This window comes from Periophthalmus magnuspinnatus, chromosome 3 (assembly GCF_009829125.3).
Source record: "Periophthalmus magnuspinnatus isolate fPerMag1 chromosome 3, fPerMag1.2.pri, whole genome shotgun sequence".
NCBI classification, from domain to species: Eukaryota; Metazoa; Chordata; class Actinopteri; order Gobiiformes; family Gobiidae; genus Periophthalmus; species Periophthalmus magnuspinnatus.
Genome location: NC_047128.1, coordinates 26,492,684 through 26,514,718, shown reverse-complemented (window position 1 = coordinate 26,514,718; position 22,035 = coordinate 26,492,684). Strand labels below are relative to the sequence as shown.

Sequence of the window (22,035 nt, the reverse complement as noted above, 5' to 3'; positions counted from 1 at the left end):
TTTTTTTAAATGTATATTATGTAATTAAAAATGTGCTAAATTCAATATAATACCAATCCTAAAATGTGTGCTAACTTTTATCTAAGTTTACCAAACATTAATAGCCTGATAGTAACTTTAATTGACAAGTAAACAGTTATTATTGATATGAAAAGTAATTAAATTCCCATTTTACAACGTTTCATGGGGCCTAAATCTTGTTTTTTTTTGTTTTTTTGTGGAATGAAATTATGTCTTATTACGACCTCTAGTGATTGCTATTAAGAATTACAGTTTATCTGCAGCGTGCAATAGTTTCAATTTGACACTAGAGGGCACACAAAGGCTGATGACTCTAGATCTGAATCCTTAATCTATCACAACGTTATCTAAGAACAACATCATGTCCCACTGACGAATTAACTCAATTTGATGCAGGAGTTTAGTAAGGGAAGAAGAAATAGAAAGATATATGGCTACAAAGCATAACACATGTATCTTCTGCACGACACAAATTATTTGTGTGACTGTTTTTAACGCAGAGAACCTGTTTTTCATGTTTGTTTCCTCCCATGTTGTAGGTTTACTGCGAAGGGGTCACCGGATGTGTTGATCTTTCAGTGACGCCATCTTAACTGTGGTCAGAGACGGGGATACGCTGTCAAGAGAGGGTGGATGCCTAGAGCTGGTAAGCGACGTTCCTAGTAACTTAAACGTGAACATTTTTCTAGTTTGTTGCATTTACCGTGTTTGCTCGCGATGGCCGTGGTGATCACCGAGCATTTTCCGCCGTTAGTTGCCACTGGGCCGCTAACGTTTGCTGAGGCTCTCGCTAACGTTTATAGCCGTGTCGCAGAGAGCTAGCTGAGCGGCTACCGTTAGCATACGTAGCTCTGCAGCCTGTAGCTTGTTCATCAGCGAAAACAGACAGATGCATCCCTCATCACACCCACTGCTCACTTAATTGCATATTTTCACATGTATGTAACTGTTATACTTTACTGACAGTGATCTCCAGCGTTTACTCGGTCTACGCACGCTTCCATCGCATGATTTTTATTCTGATATATTTAGCAGCTGGAAACGACTGTCCGCCTCTTAAAGTAAAGGGCGAGCGTTTCTGTTTTCCCTTATTTAAACGACAGTGCTTGTTTGTGTGTACGGTAAATGGGGCTTAAATGCAATTGGCTTTGGAAATAGGTTAATTAGGTGTTAGACGCGCCGACCCGAGACTGTCCCATAGCCTAGTCGACGCAAATAGTTTGTTCACCTTAAATACCACATCGTTTACTTAACTGCACTTCAAGCCAAAGGGAGACATAAATAAAAGTGTCAACCTGCCTCCTAACCTGTAACCGCCGTGTTCAGTCGTGATTATAAACCCACCAACACTGAATCTCCGTGTGATCGCTTGGGATTGAAACATGTCGGGTTAAATGTCTTAACATTTCTTTATTATTACCACATCGGGAAAACCGCTTCCACGCCGTCAAACAATCAGAGCGTTAAGAGCTGTATTTACAGTAGCTGCGACATACCGTTCCCATTTCGTCTTGGAGTTTCGGTGAAACCGTACAACTGCGCTTGCGGGAATTCTCCCACACCTTCCCACTAAATAATGATAAAAAACAAACAAAAGGAACAACAGAAGTGAACACAAATATTATGATCAATTGCCTAGTGTGTAGTAATGGTAAGATGTAAGCACTGGCTGTTGCATTTCTATGTGATGACCCCAGAATAGGAGTGCTGTTTGATAACATATAGAGCAGCATCAGGTTCCTACTATAGATAGAGGTGTTGTAATCTAATCTCTTGTCCTTTTCAAAGAAATAATGCCTAGTTCTAGTGAAAACTATTTAGACATACACCATGCTATGTATTAATTTGAAGTTATAATTTTGCTTTGTTTACATCCAACAATGTTACCTATTATTATGGTCGTTAACACCAGGAGTTAGCTGTATTCATTCTTAAACCCAAATTTGACATAACGTTGCCCCACATAGACATACACTGTCTAGCAAGGAAGTTTCTCTTTTGGAATTTGGCTCGGTGTGTTTACTGTTGAGGTTTGTTCTTGCAATTGTAGCAGAAGCCAGTCAGAGGCCACCAGTATCATGTTCAGCAAGTACCTTTTATGTGATGAGACAATGGTAGTGACAGTCTTATTGTTTGGTCTTTAGCAGAATAGTTTAACAAAGTCACCCAACACACAAGGCCATATTTGGAATTTGGAGTGATAGTTCTGCAAATGATATGGCAATAATTTGAAACTTAATGTAAGGCTTGAAGTTGTTTTTGTCTTTACTCTGATGTGTAGTACATAAGAGAAATAACCTTACTAGCACAATTCATCCACGCAGTAGGTTTTTGAAACGCTTCTAAAACTATTGAGACTGTCTACAGCTGTTACATTGAAACAACTCACGCTGTGCTCTGCAGATTACTTCCATTTCAATGTCTTGTGTTCATCAGCTGTTTCACTGCAGTTATTAGCTCAGCACAGTTTGTCAGTGCTCTGTCAGTTTTTGTCAACACATGACCTGCTCAGGATGCATGTGTGAGGAAATCCATGCAAAGTCACAAGACGTGTGTTTGTGCTCCCTTTGGGTGGAGTAGAGTACCTCCAGCCTGCACAGTCCCGACTGATACTTCCTTTCAACAAAAGAGCTTTCATTCTTTGAATCATACACACAAGCAACTGGGGGGTGGGGTTAAACAGTCCATGGTATTATTAGGATTAGGAATTTCTGCAATTTCTCAAGCAAGTCCACTCTATTTCCAAACTGTTCATCTGTAAAACTGTAAGTTTGTCAAGTTCATTTTACACAAAACCCAGTGTTCCAAACAAGTTTTAAAAAAAACAAAACAGATTATTGTTTCATGTGTTGATTTTTGTTTGCTCATTTAGCACATGTCTGGAAGTCTTGTATTGAATTAATATGATTAATTCTTCAGACTTTTACAAATACCTTTGAGAAGCTTAACATAGGTTGTTTACTTTTATTAAGTTGACAAAAAGCAGGATTCAATGCAGTACATGATGGATGGCTCACGATATATCACAATATGGTGATGCATGCAGTAATTGATATATCACTAATTTAAAAAAACAACAATAACAACAGTATTACTTTGTCCTTTCCTGCGCAAGGTTAACAGTGGATGTGTCAAATACATTGCATTAACAAGTTTCCTTCCACTAGCAACCACTAACAAGCAAAATAATTGTAGCACTCACATTAAATAACATCTGTAAAAGATACCAAAAATTACTCTTGGCAAAAAAAGTAAGTGTACGGAGGCAATGCTGTGTGAATGGTAAAACAATTGTATTGGTAGTAGTAGTATTCAATTATTTCCGACTGTACATTGAGCATCATCTTGTGTACAATATACTACAAAGGCGTGTCACATCTGTCAGCATCTAGAATGTGAGAGGGGTAAGATTTTATAAGTTTACACTTCTTCCTACTCTGATTTGAGCATAATTGTACTACTCCTCAATATCTATCATAATATGTCATGTTGCTACCATAATATTTAAAGCTGCTTAAATAAATTCCCTGAGCTGATATCTGTACAGCAGCCCACAATAATGACACTGTATCACCAAATGTAGTATCATGATATTTCGATATTTTTGAACACCCCTATACTTAAGTAGAAACTACACCATCTGATTGCAAATGTGAGAGTGTGGAATACCCGTTCAACTATAGCTGCTAGCATTGAAGCTGGCTATTGGCAAGAAAAGCATTCTAGCAGAGGCGAGTTGAACATTAATGATTAGAACGAGCGTGCTGTAAATGGACTTTAAAAACATACACGAGCACTTACTTTAAAAACGGTGCCGCTGTATCAGTGTGTTCGTAGTGATCGCTATTTTATTGCAGTATTGCTCAGAACTTACCTGGGATCCAGAATACACACTTCTTCACTACGTTATGAAAATGTGAGTCTGTTCACTGGTGGATCTTCCAGTTTTCAAAAGGGTGGGATTGACAGGTGGATTTTCCAGCCAGGGCCATGCATGGCCCATTGTATTGGAAAGATTACTAAGTAAGGGATTACTGTAATCACATTATTTTTTTTGTAATGCAGTAATGTAACTAATTTTGATCAATTTTGAAATTGGATTACGGTTACTTGCTCTAGTAACTTGTAGTTACTTTTGCTTGCCAAAAATTTATGTAATTCACAGAACTGTGTCGCAAAACAGTAAAAAATATAAACAGGAGCACGGGATGTCATGTTCTGGTGTCATGCAGATCAGCTATGAGCCAAAGCAACACCAGTGGTGGTTTATGGAGGACTGTGTCTCTGCTTCATGTTAGATTCTTTAGCATAAACTGTCATTAGTTTGTAGAATTCAGGCTTTTTATAAGATGATTTCTGAGCTGTATGTTTTTCCTTTTTTCAAAGTAACTTATAGTAATCAGTAATCAGATTACTTTTGAAATAAAGTAATTAGAGTAGTAATTAGATTACTTTTAGACTGAGTGATCAGTATTCGGTAGTCAGATTAGTTTTTCAAAGTAATTTGACCAACACTGTTCATTTCACATGCATCACTGAAAAAAACAAATCTGATTGCACGATCACATTTGGCCAGGCTTGAGACGCAACTGAGGGCGTGGGGACCAGACTGATATCCACAAAAAATGCAGAGATATCATTCTGGATTTACCAGTCAAGCTCAGAACAAGTCCGGGGATGGTTTATGAGCTAACATTGCAGAACACTTACAATCGCATACACAACAATCTGAGCACTCAAATAAAATTTTCTAAATACTAAACGGGATGAATGAAACAAAATAGTACTCAAGGTATTTTGAGGGAGCAATGTGATTTAAAAGCCTAATAAAAGGCAATAAGGTCTTGTTGACTATAGAGCCCAGAAGCATGGGAACTCTGGGCCCTGTCTCCTGGGAAACCAGTTGAGCTTGAGTTTGTGGTCAGCTATTTGCCCTTCAGTTACATGTTCCCACTGTGTTGCAGGAGCCTTATCCTCTTATGATCAAGTTAAACTGAGAATAATGAGGTGCAAACAGAAACACAGTGCTTTTAATAAAGCTGTTTCTTTACTTGCATTCAGAGTTCATTAGCACACTGTCCTGTCTGTTACTCACTACCCTAATAGACAGGATATGTTGGGGGACAGTAGTCCAGATCATTAGGTTAAGCTGTAATCATTATTATTCAGGTCACATTATAATCCTAAAAGCTAAAACATAATAATTATAACTTACGTTGTGATAGGGAAATCTGCAGCTATACAGTTATTTGTGATATTGGAGAGTTATTGGCCCAATATTGAATTTTCTTTTTAAATATTTGGCTTTTTTATGTATGAGTTTTCTTTTTGAACAGCCTGATGAGTAGAAATGGAAGTACAATTAGGTTAAAACTGTGGTTGTATGTTGTTACACAATCATGCAATGATGCAAGAGATAATGCAATTATTTCCTAGATAAACCTTGTTGAAAAAGTTAATTTGTGAATTTTATTATAACATATACAATTTGTAGCACACACGAGGGGAGCTGGTGTGTGCAAATGCAAAATACAGAAGTACATGCACACATGCAGGACCATAGTAGCCTTCATGAATGAAGCTGATGCAAAGCCTTTCTTTACAGCTTTAACTTGTTGATAGCCAGAGGTTGGGCTCTGAGCACGTCCTATTGTCCTCTACAGTACTGAGCTCACTCTGTTTGCTGACTGTCCCAAACTGAGTCACGTATGTTGCGCAGAAGCTCTGATTGAAAAGTCTACTCCAGTGACATTCATACCTGAGCTCAGCTATCATTGAGATTCTGCTGCTGATTCTTATGTACATGATTCTTTTTTCTGTTAATTTCAGAAGTGCCTCTTCTTTAAGACCAGTGTACATTAGCAGTGTTTTATCTTTCAGAGAAACGATGTTTGAATATGGAAAGTACTCTTGTAGCTTCTTGAGCATCTTTCAAAGTTAATTTTATATCGCTTATTGAACTATGAAAAGTTGTAGGACTGCACAATAAGAACTTTATCTACTTTTTGTTCAATAATTATATCGAAATATTAATATTGTATTGTTAATAACAATATCAATATAATTATCAAAATTGCTAACATGTTACCAATTTTAATGTTATGATAGTTTTAAGTTACCAGTAATAAGTTTAATCTTTTAAACAACTATTAAAGCATAGTACCTATAAGTAAAAATGACAAAAATCATTTTGGGGGAATTATCACAATTTAAACTTTTATGGTCTTCCCTTTTTATTGCTGTAAACAATGTTTTCCCATCTCTAGATGTATATATAATACATAATTATAAAGCTGTTCTGTTGGAGGTGAAACATTATCTAAGGTAACCTGATACTGATGGTTGACATTTTTTGGTTATATAGCCAAAGTTTGTGTCTTAGTGTGCCTTCCCAATATTGCACAGCTGCATGTGTGAACTGGAGTGTTTTTCTCCTGCGGGCTGGTATGATCTGACCAGGCCCTCCACAATACACCCCTTGTGTGAGTATGAGCGCTGCCTGCCTCAGCTCCTGTCACACAGTTGCTCACAGCACTTGTCCCATCATTTGGGCTGACCCTCTTGACCTGTCTGTGAATCTGTCGCCCCACTCAAGCTCAGGGCAGTCAGTACCTCCTCCATTTTGCTCTGATAAAACTAACTATAACATTTAGTGGTCTGTTTTTTTATCATGTATGTTGTATTACTTTATTGTCCCCACGGAGAAATTTGTTTTGAAATTGTAGATTTCACAGGATGCACAACAATCATACATCACATCACCACACAACACAAAGAAGACATAATAGAAGCATAATTCATACAGAGTATGTGCCACTAGATTTTTTTTTTTATTAATTTGTGGCTGCCTTGTACCCTGTTTTTTCTGATGACTTTTTGAGTTCATACTAAAGTGCTTTTTACAAACATGCACTTTCAGATGGATCACAGCCTGCTCAGATGCAGATCATTATTTGTACGTAGTCACTGTCTCTTTTCCCATGTGGAGGTTATTGTCGGCTGTTTGTCCAGGGGAGGAGTGACTCGGTGTGCAGCCACCTCTGGTGCTAAAGTTCTGTGCATTTGACCACAATAAGTATACTTGGCGATATACTTAAGGTGCCTTCATATTTCTACTTGGGGTATAGGTCTTGCTTTCACTCCTCGTGTCTTATCTCATTCATTTTTACCTTCTGCACTCACTCAATAAGCTGCACTTTGCATCCAATTGTTTCATGATAATTCCAAATTTAATATCTCACCAGTGATATGATCTAGCCCAGCCTAATAGTGTGAAGAATTAGTTTCTTCGTTAGCTGTGAGTTGGTTGATACTGCACTGATACATCATCTTCTCCCACCCCCATGCAACACGCTCTTCCTGTGTGCAAATGCAAAATACGGAATTAATTGACATGTATGTATTGCACCGAGTAGAAAAAGAGGCAGACAGCACCCAGAGATCTCCTGGGTGCGCTGTTTGTAAAGGACTCAAGGAACTTCCAGGGGAAGGCATTCCTTTGCTTCATTGGCAACAGATGTAGGAGCACGATTATTCCCCTTTTGAGCTGAACTCCTCGGAGTGTCTAAAAACAGTGACTGTAGACTGAACGGCAGCTGTTTAGGCCATGGAGGCCGAAATAGACTTCACGAGAGACTAATACTGGTCCAGGACTGTGGCTTCAGCAGCAAAAGGCCTGTGGCTCGCACAGTGGTGCACAGATAAGGGGCTGTCAGCACGACTGACCGGCAGCTGTTCTGTTTGTGGGGCTGACTAGTATCAGTTTTTCAGACTTTTTCACACTTGTTGGCCTCAAAGATCCAATTTCAGTAGAAGGAAAAAAAACAACTTTAATAATAAATTGACTACAATCAATACAGAAGTTTATGTAATAAGACGTGTTGAGAGTTGACTGAAATAAAGATTTTAAAAGGCACCAAAAAGAGCAGATAAAAATGCTACAAATGTGCAGTATAATTTTAAAAATAAGAGTATAATATAGTATGGGGATTTTGTTGTTGGCAGAAGACATTTCATTATTTAATTATTATATAATTGCAAACTAGAGTTGGCGATTGTCTAATAAACTTACAATTTTGATTCGATTGTGATATACTATGGAGCTCTACTATTAGGTGATATATCTGCTCATTTGTGTTTAATTTTACTCAACCCTGACAGTTACAGGCACATTTTAGCACATTTCTGATGTTATAATATTATAATTTTGTTTCTGTGTGAATATTGTCATCTAGAGTTTTCTGGTCATGTTGCCACTTGCCAGAGTTGTGCATGTGCACAGACAGGTACATCACACTTGGCTGTGTGACTTACTACACAAGGACATAGGCCCTCAGTTTTTGTCACTGGCGACAGGGAGCTTGCTCCAGGAAACCTAAGCCCCATCTTGTTGAATCAGAGCAGCTGACATGTGCGGTGAGTGAGGAAGTAGAGCTAACATTAGCACTGAGCTCCGTGTTAGAGGAGGAACAGAGGAAGCTGGCAAAAGGCCAGTCCTTCCGCGGGGAGGACTCTGCATCACATGCATTTGTTTGGGTGCAATCTCTAATACTGGAGGCTGGCAGCCAAAGGAGTTCCCTTGTTAATATTGATGCCATGTCGACCTCACTTGAGCAAATCACTTGCAAATTTGAATACTGGAATTGGACATTTAATTCAATTTATTTGTACAGCCCAAAATCACAAAAGCAGTCAAGTTAGAAAATCAAACAGTGAAACAGTCTCTGGTCAGTAATGGACAAGCAGGTTAACCAACATTTACAGGAATCAAGCAAATGGATGTTCCAGGCACTCCAGCTTTGGGGGGGCAGTGCAAAAATGACACCTCGAGGAGAACCCCAGTGAAGGAGAGAATTTGCAGATGGAAAAAAAAGTTTGTTTTGTGTCATCATAGCCAACCCACAATAATATGCAATTTTGCCCTTTCGAAACATAGTCTAGAAAAAGGCAACAATTCAATCCAGTGCTCTCAAACGTTCATCATTGCATTGTCTCTTTCAGGTATTGACTTATTGACTAATAGACCTATCAAGAAGATTTGTTTTGATAAATTAAGGTCTTTAGTCCCCCATTTTTGTCAGGCTTAGACAAATGCCCATTTTCTGATGCACTTGCAAGTCATGACTATGGAACACAACAATTAAGGAGACTTCTCTTTAAAGCAAACTTTTTTGCGCTCTTAATCATCCTACTATTGCATTGTCAAAAACATAGAGTTTAACTTTGCTTAATTCAAAAAGGTTTCAGGAGTCCTGTTTACTAGGTCTCCTTTCCCTGAGCACCTAAGAAACAGTTTTGTTTCAGTTTTATTTAATTTTATTTTTTTATTTTAAAAATTTTAAAGCCCCAAAAAATGTCACCAGAATTGTAAGCATTTTGGCATTTAAATGGCATAATAGGAATGTGAACTCATATATATTATATATTAGTATACCAGTCCCTATTACCAAATGGCTTCTCAGGCATATTTTATTGGTTCCTGTTGTGAAATTTGTGAGCTGCATTTGACCCATCAATCATTGCTGCAGTAAGTGATGTTACGGTTTTAAGTCATTCTCAAACAGTTCTAAGGATGTGCACCTGAAAGGGGGAATTGTAGTTCTTTCTCTTGCTCCTACCACTGCCCATTTACTGTGGAGGTGCTATGTATGGGCTTAGGGATAAGTACCGTATTTCCCTTTTTTCATAGTTTGGCCGGGGGTGCGGCTTGTACTCAGATTCGACTTATATGTGAAATTATTAAAATATATAATTTCACATCTTTGTTATTGTTACACTGACAACTGCACGAGGCTTGGTTACCAGTATGGCAGCCATCTACTTCCGGAGCAGGCAGAGTTGTTCAGAAGCGACACCGTGGATGAAGAATTCAATGGATTTTGTGATTTGGAGTGAGGTTGAGAGTAAACTTGTTAGCTTGTTTTTTATGTGTTAGTTATCTGAATAACTGTTACTACCTTACGTTAATATACATAGCAAGCTTTGAATATCTGTAATCCATAGACTGCACTAGTTAGGGTCTGTCTTAATAACAGTTGACAGTGGCTATTACTGCATCTTGAAATATCAGCACAAGTTGCACTGATAATAATAGAACAGTGCACTGTTGACTCTTCCTAGACTGGATGTGTAAACCAACTCCTTATGTTTTGTGCATCAGATTATACATTTATTCATACATGCAATTTGCTGGATTAACTCAATGGGCAAGCATGTCTTTAAGTGCAATTTTTTTGGACTATGAAAAGGAAATGAAATTGAAAGGTCAAAATATCCATGTTACACAGAGAATATTATTTGGCAGTATATTATCTATTAAAAAAACAAAACAAAAAACTAATTTCTAACAGATCACAATGAATGATGTAATCTCTCTAAAAGGAATTTAATAGATGATTGTATTTAATTTGATATATTTATTTAATTTTATTATAAAAAGCCAACAGGAGAAAGGCATTTCTTGTATTGCTCTAGCATGATAGAATGAAGGTATTGTGTCTCCCACAATGTGAAGACCAACAGATCATTCACTGTTCTTCAACAATGGCCTCATGCTGAAATGTGTGTGCAAAGCGTTCACCCTAAGCAGACCGCCAGATTCTTTTCAGAGATCCAATGAGGTATGCTGTAATCGTCCATATAGGGACAGGCATAGGTCCTTCCATATTAAAACAAATATGCCTGCTTATGAGGAAAAACTAAAGGAAAAAATATGACAGAGGACTGAAAAACAAGAGAAATGTAATTTTTTTTGTAAATGATATGAGACCCATGAGCTCCTTAATTTCACATGTGTCACAAAAAACAAACCTAATTGAACAAACATGGTTGGTTCTGGCTCAAGATGTGGGAACCAGACTGATGTATATCTGTATAAAAGATGGAGATATATCATTCTGGATTTGCCAAGAAAAATGAATATCCACTATTCTTAAGCATTTTTTTCCTCAAATCAGAGGATAATCATGATAAGAAAAAGTATTGTCTGAAGATGGTCCTCTTGGAAATAAAAATGGCACTTGGAAAACACACACACACATTAGAAAGTCAGAAGAGACACAGCTCTGTGAAAAGATGGGATGTAAAGAAATCAAAATGGCTGTAACCCATTTGATCAAAAATACTGAACTTGGTTTTTTTTCTGTTTCTACCCATAGGAAATGACCAAGAGGCCTTACAGATACATTTGTGCTTTCGTCATTCAGTCTGCATCCGCTGCCCACAGCGAGATCTGGAAGCACACTTGTTTCCGCAGTGACTGATATCTACCTCAGCCAGCTGACAGGAGAGACCAAGAGCTCCAGAAGATTTGACCAGACAGAGTCATCGTCTCGTGCCCTGCTCAGAAGAGGCCTAAAGACAGACTGGATCTGTCTTCTATTCGCCTCCACAGTAACACTACCAACGTGGGCATGAGAAGACCTCCTGTCTCTCTAGTTCCAGCACATACTTTCCACAATTTCATGATTTCTTCCAGTGTTTAAAATGAACTACTGCTCTTAGTGCAAGTGATATATTTCATATACATGTTGTAAGCTGTAAATATTCTACTCTATGAAGGAGTCCTCCCCCTTTTCTGAAGGAGAAGTAGTAATGCACTTTAAAAGTTGTGGCTGTACTATCATCTTTTCCCATTCAATAAGGAGAGGTCATCCTTAGCTACATTATTATGATTCTTCTGTTAGACATTTTGCTGGTTTTTAAGCTGGGCCTGAAGCATCTGCAGCAGTGCTGCAGGTCAGCCTTTTGATTGACTCCTCTCACACACTTCTGAGATGTGCCTCTGGCAGGTGGAGTCCCCTAGATTTGTTTTTACAAAACTTGAACAGGTTCAGGACAATTGGATTGAGTTTTTGTGAAGGATAGAATTATTTGCATCAAAGACAGGACAAACAGGAGCTTCCGGTGCTGGTGCACCACTTATGTATTGTTGTAGTGCGCAGGAAAATAAAATGGACTACAAGCGTCGCTTTTTGCTCGGCGGGTCCAAGCAGAAAGTGCAGCAGCACCAGCAGTACCAGATGCCTGAACTGAGCCGAACCCTGAGCGCCTCCCTTGCCTCCACATGCTCAGCCTCTTCAATGGGAACAGGGGTGGTGAGTGGCAGTGGACACCCACCTGCTTCTAGTGCCACCACTGCTGTTGCCGATATTCAGCAAGGCATCTCCAAGTACTTGGATGCTCTTAATGTGTTCTGCCGGGCGAGCGCCTTTCTCACAGACCTGTTTAGCAGTGTGTTCAGGAACTCTCATTATTCCAAAGCAGCTATGCAACTGAAGGACGTGCAGGAACACGTCATGGAGGCGGCCAGCAGGCTGACTGCTGCAATAAAACCAGAGATCGCCAAAATGCTTATGGAGCTGAGCGCTGGGGCTGCCAATTTCAAAGACCAGAATGACTTCAGTTTGCAGGATGTTGAGGTGAGTTTGTGCACAGTCCAACACAAGACTCATATTCTCAGCACAAAGTTTATTCAGTCACTCACTGTTGATTGTGACTTGTTAGTGACTTGTGACCTGTTAGTACAATACTTGACTTTGTGTTGTGTAAATATTTTACTTGTAAGGCATTTGGCTCACTTTTAATCTGCTGAATTGGAACACATCCCAAACTTTTGTCTCACATGTCTTTATGGTATCCATTGGCTCGTGACATGTTCTCTTTTCCCAATGCTAAGATGCTAAGAGGTGCGCTGTCAGCTGCCTGGTTTCATTATTCAGAGTTTCCTTGCTCCAGTGGCATTCTCATGCCCAGTGTTAAGCCTGTGTCAGGATCTAAGCGCCAAGTGTGAAAAACACTCAGGAAGTGAGATAGAAAGTCACACTGCATACCACACAATCTTTTCACTGCTCTCAATCTGATATAATGCATATTATTTAGAGCTAATATCAGTCAGTGTAGACTTATGATAAAGCATGCGCTTTACGCTTGTAAACTGAATTACTGTTTAACAATACAATGTACTTATTAATAAAGGGGGTACATTCATGCCACTGTCTTTTAAATCCTCACAGTGTAATTGTGAGAGTGGACAATAGCTCTGGCTAGTCATGAGTAGGAATGCAGTGGATGTGGCTTAAACCATAACAGGAAGCACTTTTGAACCAGTGTTGGTTGGATTCTCTGGGTCTACAGTTGAATATTCTTTTAGGTTATTTTATGGTTACACCCAAATGCAAGTAGATGCACTTGTGGTCAAATTCAGGTCATAAAGGGTGTTTGTGTAATTCCTGATGAATCAAATACTTTTGTCTGGTACAGTTATTCTAGTGTCAGATGGAGAACATTCTGGCCGATCACATAAAAAAAAGAAATACTGATAACCAACTGATTAGCTTGAGGATGACATGTGACACACACACACACACAAAAATTATCTACTGACTAACTCCATATAATAGGTTTGCTAGATTTGAGAGGATCCCGGTTTTAGTTTGGCTATGCTTCTTCCTGATTTCTTCAAATTTTTATTTGTGCAGTTTGATATACTACACTGCTATTAACATTTCTCTCGTGTGTGCTCTTGCTTCCTATCAATGTATTCATTTCTTTTTATAATTCATATCATTCAAATGTATGAACAAAACAAAGAAATGACAATCAGTGAAGTATATATAAAGAGAATTAACATGAGGCATTTAATCATTAAGACATTTAAACCATAGCACATGTACAAACAAAAACTGTCTGCTCTACTCCATTCAACATTTTTTCACATGCTGCACCGCCCATCAAGCGCTCCCTCCACATTTTCAATGTAGGAATCTTGAGTCGGCTGGATTTGGAAATTGTGGAAGGAGCCCAAGTCACCAGTCCAGTACTTATCACCTTTAACACAGGCTTGCTTAGATGAGGCCCTTGTCCCTTGTTCCCCAGCAGACACAGTCTGGACTAATTGGAAGTCAGATGCCATCTAGTCAACACTTTCTTTCATATCAGCATAGGCCATATGGAGCATCTATCAAAGTACCTGTGGCATTGCCAATGTATTTGTTTTTTACATTTACATATTATTTATTCACATGTTTATAAAGAATATATCATATATTCCATATTATATTAATTACTCATAGATCTATATTTTATATGACTAGCCTTTTCTTTTTCTAATAAGTAAATGCCATATGCTTCAGTTTGTACACCCTGTTGTCATCTCACCCAAATAGCAAATACTTTTGCCGTTACAACATAGTTGCCCTCTGAAGATATTTTCAGCTGGTACCTGAAAAAGAACCCATTGCCAATAGTGGACTCTGTGGTGTCCAGTTTCAGTACTTGGAAGCCTGTTATTCTGAAGTGCATTTTTAATAAAAAAACAAAAAATTTATAAAAACACAAAACCTCAATAAAATATATTGTCTACTATGGATGGATAAATGGTATGGCTACCACCAGACTTTTCAGCTGAGTTAACGGATTTAGTCAACCGTACAAACTTGCTCTGCTTTATGGTTCCAATTGTGTTTGTAAGCACAAGTGTTATTGTGTTTGTTTTGTAGGTGTTGGGGAGGTGCTTCCTCACGGTGATGCAGGTCCATTTCCAGTTCCTGTCCCAAGCGTTACAGAAGGTGCAGCCTGTGGCTCAGTCATGTTTGGCAGAAGCTCTGGCTCAGGCCCAAGAGCGTTGTGCCAATATCCGCTCCCAAAGCTCTGAGCATGCACCCCTTACAGAGCTGGACGAAGCCTCTCGCTCATGGAGAGGGGCAACTGAGGTATGTAGTGGTGACAATGGGTGCCACAGGATCTGGGCTTTCTCATTAGATTATGTGTATGGCCTGTTTAAACTGGAAAGCTGTCCAGCAAATAGTCTGAAGAAATCTCATTTCCTCTTTTAAGATAACGTTTAGATCCTGTAGTCTTCTGCGGCCATGCTGATACCTGCTAAAGTTTAACTAAAGCATTGGTTAATGGTTTTAATGTAACAATATTTTTGCCTACACATACAAGTTGTTAGTAACAAGTATTGATTTTTGTCATTTGCTCCTGAACATGTAAAAACATTACATCGCCACACCCAGATCCATCCAAACAACTTGACCTCTACAGTCTTGAGATTTGTGTGTTGTTTTGTTTTCCATGTTCTTTTACTGTTGCAAGAGTCTTATTATTCCATTAAAACGGTATTGCTGTAATGTTTGGGGTGTTCTGTTCTTAGGCGACAGCAAGGCTAAGAGAAAGAGGCCGAGATGGCTGTCTGGCAGGCATCCAGGTTCAGCAACTCTTCTGCTCAAACACCACCACTATTCCTGAGCACCAGTTGAAGGAGCTCAACATGAAGATTGATAGTGCTTTGCAGGTACTCAAAAATGCAATAAGGGCAGCTTTTCTCATCACTGTTTGCTGTAAAAGTTGGTTTGTCTTTTAATTTCAGGCATATAAAGCAGCACTAGAAAGCCTGGGACATAGTGAATATGCTTTGAAGGCCGGCTTTCATCTCAGCCCCAAGTCCATAGAGACTGCCTTACAGGTATGATCATTTTGTATAAAGAGTATAGTTATGAACCTTGAACCCCAAGACAAGGATGAGTTGAAATGTATTTGATGATGAACGGGGTTTAACGGGGTTTAAACCATTATACCAAAAAAAAAAATGAACCAAAGGGACTGAAACCACTTAACAGAGGTCTGATTAATAGGACATTATTAGTTATGATGATGGAAAATTTTGTAAAGTATATATTCTGAATGTTGGCCATTGGAATACAGTGTATTGTCATTTTGCTCTTCTTGATCTTGTGTTGAGATTTCAGGGCAAACCCAAATTTTAAGACAATTCAAAATTGTAATTCCTATTAACTGCATATTTTGTTTCGATCATAGACTGTATAGTCTATGGTTTTGGCCCAACTAGCCTCAGAATATGAATTTCTAACAAATTCCCATTTCAAAAATAGCTATTTTTTTCTTTTATGGGCTGCAGCTCCCACTACAACCCATGGAAAATGTATGCTTCAATTGATGTTAAGTGGGTTAATATTTGTCATGAGTTTAGGTTATATGATTTATTAATTTAAGAAAACAACACTTTCTGATTTTTACTTATTTTTATTTTGACCTTTTGTGAAAAGGGCTGTTGTAGTGACGCAGAAGCCCAGCAGGCCGGCAGGATGCAGACCACCCCTCAGCCAATCCAGTGTGAGCTCCCAACCATCCCAGTGCAGATCGGCTCGCATTTCCTCAAAGGAGTTTCTTTTAATGAGTCAGCAGCTGAAAACCTTAAACTTAAAATGGTACGTGCTATGTAGCATTAGACACCCAAAGGTAGATTTATCCCAACTGTTGGCAGGACATTGTCATCTTCCTGTAGGAAGGGATTACTTTGCATTACTTCTGCCACAGAGTACTTACTGAGGAGTAAATGCAAATGAATACAGCACTATATCAATGCACACAGACTGTGGCTTGCAGCCAGTCAACTGGGGATCATAAAATGAGCTCAAGCAAGAACAACTGTGTAGACAACTACACCAAATGCCATAATTTGCCTTTGTGTCTCTTGAATAGGCAAGTATGATGTGTAAGGATCAGGATTAGATTTTACAGTTAAATGTATAAATTATAGATATTATAGAATTTTGTAGGAATAATTTTAGGATTCTTGGAGCAAAACTGATATTTACAAACCATACCTAAGAATATGAAGTACAACATTTGCTTGGATGACGACAAAACATATTCACTCTAAAGGTTTTATCCAGTTGACAGTTTTCAATTTTTCTTTTGCTATACTAAGCCTATTTAGACCTGCTCTCACTCTGCACTAAGTAAAAAAAATGATAATTGTCAAAGAATTATAGTAGCATTTAGATGCAGTTGTGCTCAATTTGGATTTCTTTATTTCTTTAGCACACAATGCTGCAGCTCATAAAGGATGTGTTGGGCCAAAATGGAGTGACCCCTAATGAGTCTCCTGTCACAGAAGTTCTTAACCAGGTCTGCCCATCCAGCTGGAGAGGAGCGTGTAAGACTGCTGTCCAGCTGCTCTTTGCCCAGGCTGGTCTGGTGAGTTCTTTCGTTCTTTTTTCAGGCATGTTAGTGTTTTGGGGGATATATAGAATTAATATGAAACGTTCACCAACATTCATGTTTTTACTTCTGATTCTGTTTTGAATGTAGTTTTTATTTGGCTGCTAGTGAAATCTGTGGTGTACTGTGGAGACAACTACTGCTTAAATCATAGTAAAACATACACTAATGTCAGATTGTTGCCTTGACTCTCACTGCCAGCACATTTTCCTATTATACACTTGTTTTATAATAACAATGGTGTAACTTCCTGCATTTCAGGAAATAAATTCTCCCATTTGCTCACTGTTGACAGCAGTCCAGCTGAACTTGTTTAAACCTTTAGTTTCTTGTTTTTTTTGTTTTAAGTTGATCATGATTCTAAAATTCATACTGTTATTTTTTGCCACGTGTTCTTATGTGTATTTATGAATTTGTATAATCTCATAGGTGGTTGTTGACACAGCACAGATAGAGAATAAAGAAGCCTATGCCCCCCAGATTACATTGGAGGGATCTAAGGTGTTTGTGCAAGTTCCCTCTACATGGTAAGTGACCTTGTTGTGCTAGAACAGAAGTTGTCTTTATTTCAAAATGGGTCTGGAATATGAGTACCTTTAGGCTAACTGTTAGGTGTTAATAAGAAATGTGTATATGGATTTATTTAATGGGGTACACAACTGGGAGATGGTTAGGTCGAAGAGGAAAATTTGATTTTCTTGCAAATATATTCAGGTGCCTAAAGGAGGACCCGGCTACAATGTCCTTGCTTCAGAGGAGTCTGGATCCAGAGAAGACCCTTGGGCTTGTAGATGTTCTGTACACTGCAGTGTTTGACATCAACAAGTGGAAGGAGAGAAAGTATGTTTTAGGCTTGTTTAAAATGACAGATTTATAGCAAGATACAATGTGGTAGCTGATAAATGACATGTTCTGTTATTCTTTGAAGAGAGCAAGCCCTTCCTACTATCCAGATTCAGTTACAGCGGGAGAGTCCAGATTACAGCAACCAGACAGAACTGCCCCCAGGTACCAGCTCAAAGACCTCCAGTGGACTGCCAAAAACTATATCCAAGCTGACGTCTAAATTCACTAAAAAGGTTTCTTCTAGCTCTAATAGTGGAGGGAGTTATTCTATTCCTAGCACCCCATCTCGCAGTACGCTAACAAACAATGCTTCTGAAGAAAAGAAGAATTTGGCTAATAGTGATAGCAGGCTACAGAGTGTCCTACCAATGGGGAGCCTGCCCTGTGGCCCTGCCTCCACACAAAACCAGCTGGCCAATGGATCTGCAGCTGATGACCAGGGAATGAATCTGCCCACTGACCAAGAGATGCAGGATGTCATTGACTTTCTCTCAGGATTTAATATGGGCAAATCCCAGCAGGCGTCACCCTTAGTGAAAAGGAGAAACTCTGTGGCCTCTGCCAATCCAGCTGAGCTCAAGCCCCCCAGTGGAGCCCCTTCAGCTTCTCACTCCATCTCTCATAGCACTCTCCAACCTCTCCAACCCACCCAGAGCCTGTCCCAATCACAGCCACAGGGCGGGCCTCCAGCCCCCATCCAGAAGCAGCAGCCCCAGCCCCAGGCCCAAGCACAGCCAGTCCCTTGTCAAACACAGCAGCAGGCGCCTCAGCAACAGCAGCAGCAACAACAGGGCCCCAGCCCACAACAGCCCTCTCCGCAGGCACTGCCATACTACCAGCACCTTCTGCAACCCATCAGCCAGCAGCAGCCTGCTTCTCCACATCCTCCACAACCTACTCCACCTCAGGTCCTGCCCCAACAGAGAGTGGCAAGCAAGTGGCTGGGCACCTCTGGGCAGCAACCTACTGCACAAGGGCCCCCAGGAGGACTCTCACCTCTAGGACCCATTGGGCAGTGGGGCTCCCATGGACTGCCAGACCTCAGCTCAGACCTGTATAGTTTAGGCCTGGTCAGCACATATATGGACAGTGTGATGAATGAGATGTTGGGTCAAAAGCCTCAGGGGCCCCGCAACAATACTTGGCCCAACAGGGACCAAGGTGATAGCTCTTTTGGTGTCTTGGGTGACACTCTCCCCTTTGATCCGGCAGGTAAGCAATAAATCATTTTCAAAAGAATAACAATGTATGATTTTAATATTTCAGATCTGCCATCTATTTGTGAAACAAAAAACACAAAACTGTAATAAATACCAGTAATTCTTCTTATAACCCACATAGATTATTGGAACTAACTCCCAGTGCCTCTAATGATTAATTCCCATAAATAATTATTCACGTAAGAGAGTTTGCTTACTATTTAGTACTGATTTTACAAGTCACTGTTATACTTTACATTGCATTGTAGCTCAACAGTGTGAGCCCTAGGCACATAAAAACAGAACAGCTGATTGTGCCAAAACTTATAGTTGCCTTTATCCTCTTTGTTTGCACAGTTGGCTCTGACCCGGAGTTTGCACGTTATGTGGCTGGTGTCAGTCAGGCCATGCAGCAAAAAAGGCAAGTGCAGCACATTCGTCGTCCTAGCAACAGTCGCAGTAATTGGCCAATGCCTGATGAGCAGCAGCACAGAACCTGGTCTCACCCGGAGTACTACAATGAGGGGTATGTATGCAAAATGTGAGCTGCAGTGCCATTAACAACTTGACGGATTAAACATTTCACAACCATGTAATTGTAGTCATTTGACAATGAAGGATGCTTCTCAAAAACATTATTCTGAGTAAACTATAGCCTCTAACTTTTTTTTTCTTATTTTCCCTTCAGCGATACTGTAAATAGCAGTTGGTCAACCAATCAAGGGGATTCAGCAAGCTCCAGTGATGAGACCTCCTCAGCCAATGGGGACAGTCTGTTTTCAATGTTTTCCGGCCCTGATCTTGTGGCTGCAGTTAAGCAGAGAAGGTATGTTGCAGATACTTGAACTGAAAGTTAAGCTATCCCTTACCTGAACTTAAACTTGAATAATTTGTCCATAGAAAACACAGCTGTGGTGAGCCAGAGGTATGCACGCTGCCCTCGCCACCACTTCACCATATTGGGGATGATAATCAGGTAAATTTTCCCCTAGATTTCTTTTGTAACAAATTGTACCTAAAACATACCCCATTTTGTAATTTTCATTTTTACAGGACAGCAAAACTAAAACCTGGCCCCCAAAAGCACCCTGGCAACACTCCAACACTCATACTAACACCATGCCCAATCCCAGCTCTTCCTTGTACCAGATGAACATCCCACCATCATCACAGTGGAGTGATTCAATGCAGATGCTTCAGTCGCCTGTGTGGTCCACTGCCAGTGATTGCTCCTCTGCCACGGGCATCTCCTCTGGTTTTCCCTTCACCCAGCAGCAGCAGCAGCAACAGCAACAACAACAACAACAACAACAACAACACAAACACATGACCAAGGGCTTTAAATCCTTTCCCCTCAAACATGAGCACAGGCCTTCTTACCTTCATCAGTACTAATGACATAGTAGTCCTTAGTTCATAGTACTGAAGAGCGCCTGGAGTTCTGATCATCTGTGAGCCACATGTGTAGGAATGCACTTGATAGCCCATACCTTCAATTGAAGATTGCATGGTGACCTGCCTAGTATAAAGTTGTAGACTCACTGGCTGGCCACACACCAAACAAACCCATTGAACTTACACCAACATTTCTTGAACTGCCATATTTTAATTATATTTAGTAGTAGAAATGCTAATGGTCGTTTCTGTCTGTTGAGCTAACCAGTCTATCTCCTCAGACAAGAGCTGGAGACTTGCAGCTTCTTCAGCTAAAATTTACAGTAAATTTGGTGTGGGTTGCCGAGGGGCAGGAATACTCTTTTTGGGCCCATAATATACTGTGTCAACATAGCTGTAACTGCCAAATCTCACAAAGATGACCCAGACTACAGCTAGCATCTACTGTTTCATAGCTTGTAAAATACTGAAGATAAAGTATAAATATTTAGTTCTTTTTTAAAAAAGGCTTTGAGCAGGCTCAGCATTAATATAGTTTGTCACTGCAGTGGTGTAATTTGAAAGAAATACACTGCTTTTTCAACAATTGACCACAATTATAGCAGTAACTGTGTGCCATGTTGGTATTGATAGCACTTGCAGAATATTTTTTTCCAACCAAAGCGTGCAAAGATGACTGGTGCTGGAGAGATGAGCGATAGAAATAAGCAGTGAAGTTACAGACCCCAGTGGATGAAAGCTTTGGGAGACTTCACATAACCCATTTGTTTCTACAATTGATAGTTTGTTTGAGATTAACACTAACTCCCATAAATGTTTTGAATAATACAATATTTTTGTGTATAGTTGACAGTATTAATCTTATTTTTGTATTTTCTTACATGTTATACCATTACTGTATGTTAGTATTCTTGTAGGCATATTTCATAATACATTTTTTCCACCTCCCAACATGTGAAAAGCACATTTTCATATAGTTATTCTTTCATCTTATATAAAAGTTACCAAATATGCCATTTTAAACACTACAATTTGGTGTGATGAGGGTGTTTTGGATCCCTTGTTTCTTTGGTTTCCATATGGCAATGGGTTGAATTTAAGCACCCAGAATGTTATCTATTGTGATGTTTGCGGATGCCAATGTTGCCTGTATTTGAGAAGACACCATGTTTTCAGAAAACTATGTTAACATGTTTACAGAGAATTGTTTGCTGTATATACATAAATATATCTTTTTTATAGTTATGTGCTTTGCACAATCAAGATAGGGTTTGTTGCTTTTTGTCTGTTGTTCCCCAACTGTTGCAGTCTTCTCACATACATCTTTACAGACCCTGGACTGTAACCGTTGGCTTCTCAGCTGTGTCAAATGGTTTACTAGCAGCTTCTACATAGTAAAAAATACACGTTGCCCTGATAGAAGATATGAAGGGGAACTGCTTGGCTTATGTTGCTTGTTGTTCTTGAGCTGGCAACTGAATCTTTACAAGTGTACCAGCAATGCAAAAAAATAAATAAAATTTATTAGCAGTAAAAAGTGTCACGTGGT

The 22,035-nt window shown here is 39.4% G+C and overlaps 1 protein-coding gene across 1 annotated transcript; it reads left to right on the top strand.

The window, feature by feature from the left end:
• The first annotated feature begins 577 nt into the window (after nt 1-577).
• LOC117393659 (granule associated Rac and RHOG effector protein 1-like) lies at nt 578-22,023 on the top strand. The gene is made up of 14 exons (XM_033991646.2): nt 578-667; nt 11,178-12,440; nt 14,520-14,732; nt 15,176-15,316; nt 15,392-15,487; nt 16,089-16,250; nt 16,867-17,022; nt 17,476-17,573; nt 17,761-17,886; nt 17,975-19,104; nt 19,449-19,617; nt 19,780-19,917; nt 19,992-20,067; nt 20,145-22,023. Exons 2-14 carry the CDS (start codon nt 11,943-11,945, stop codon nt 20,484-20,486), a joined length of 3,345 nt encoding a protein of 1,114 aa, XP_033847537.1. The 5' UTR covers nt 578-667; nt 11,178-11,942; the 3' UTR covers nt 20,487-22,023.
• The last annotated feature ends 12 nt before the right edge of the window (nt 22,024-22,035 follow it).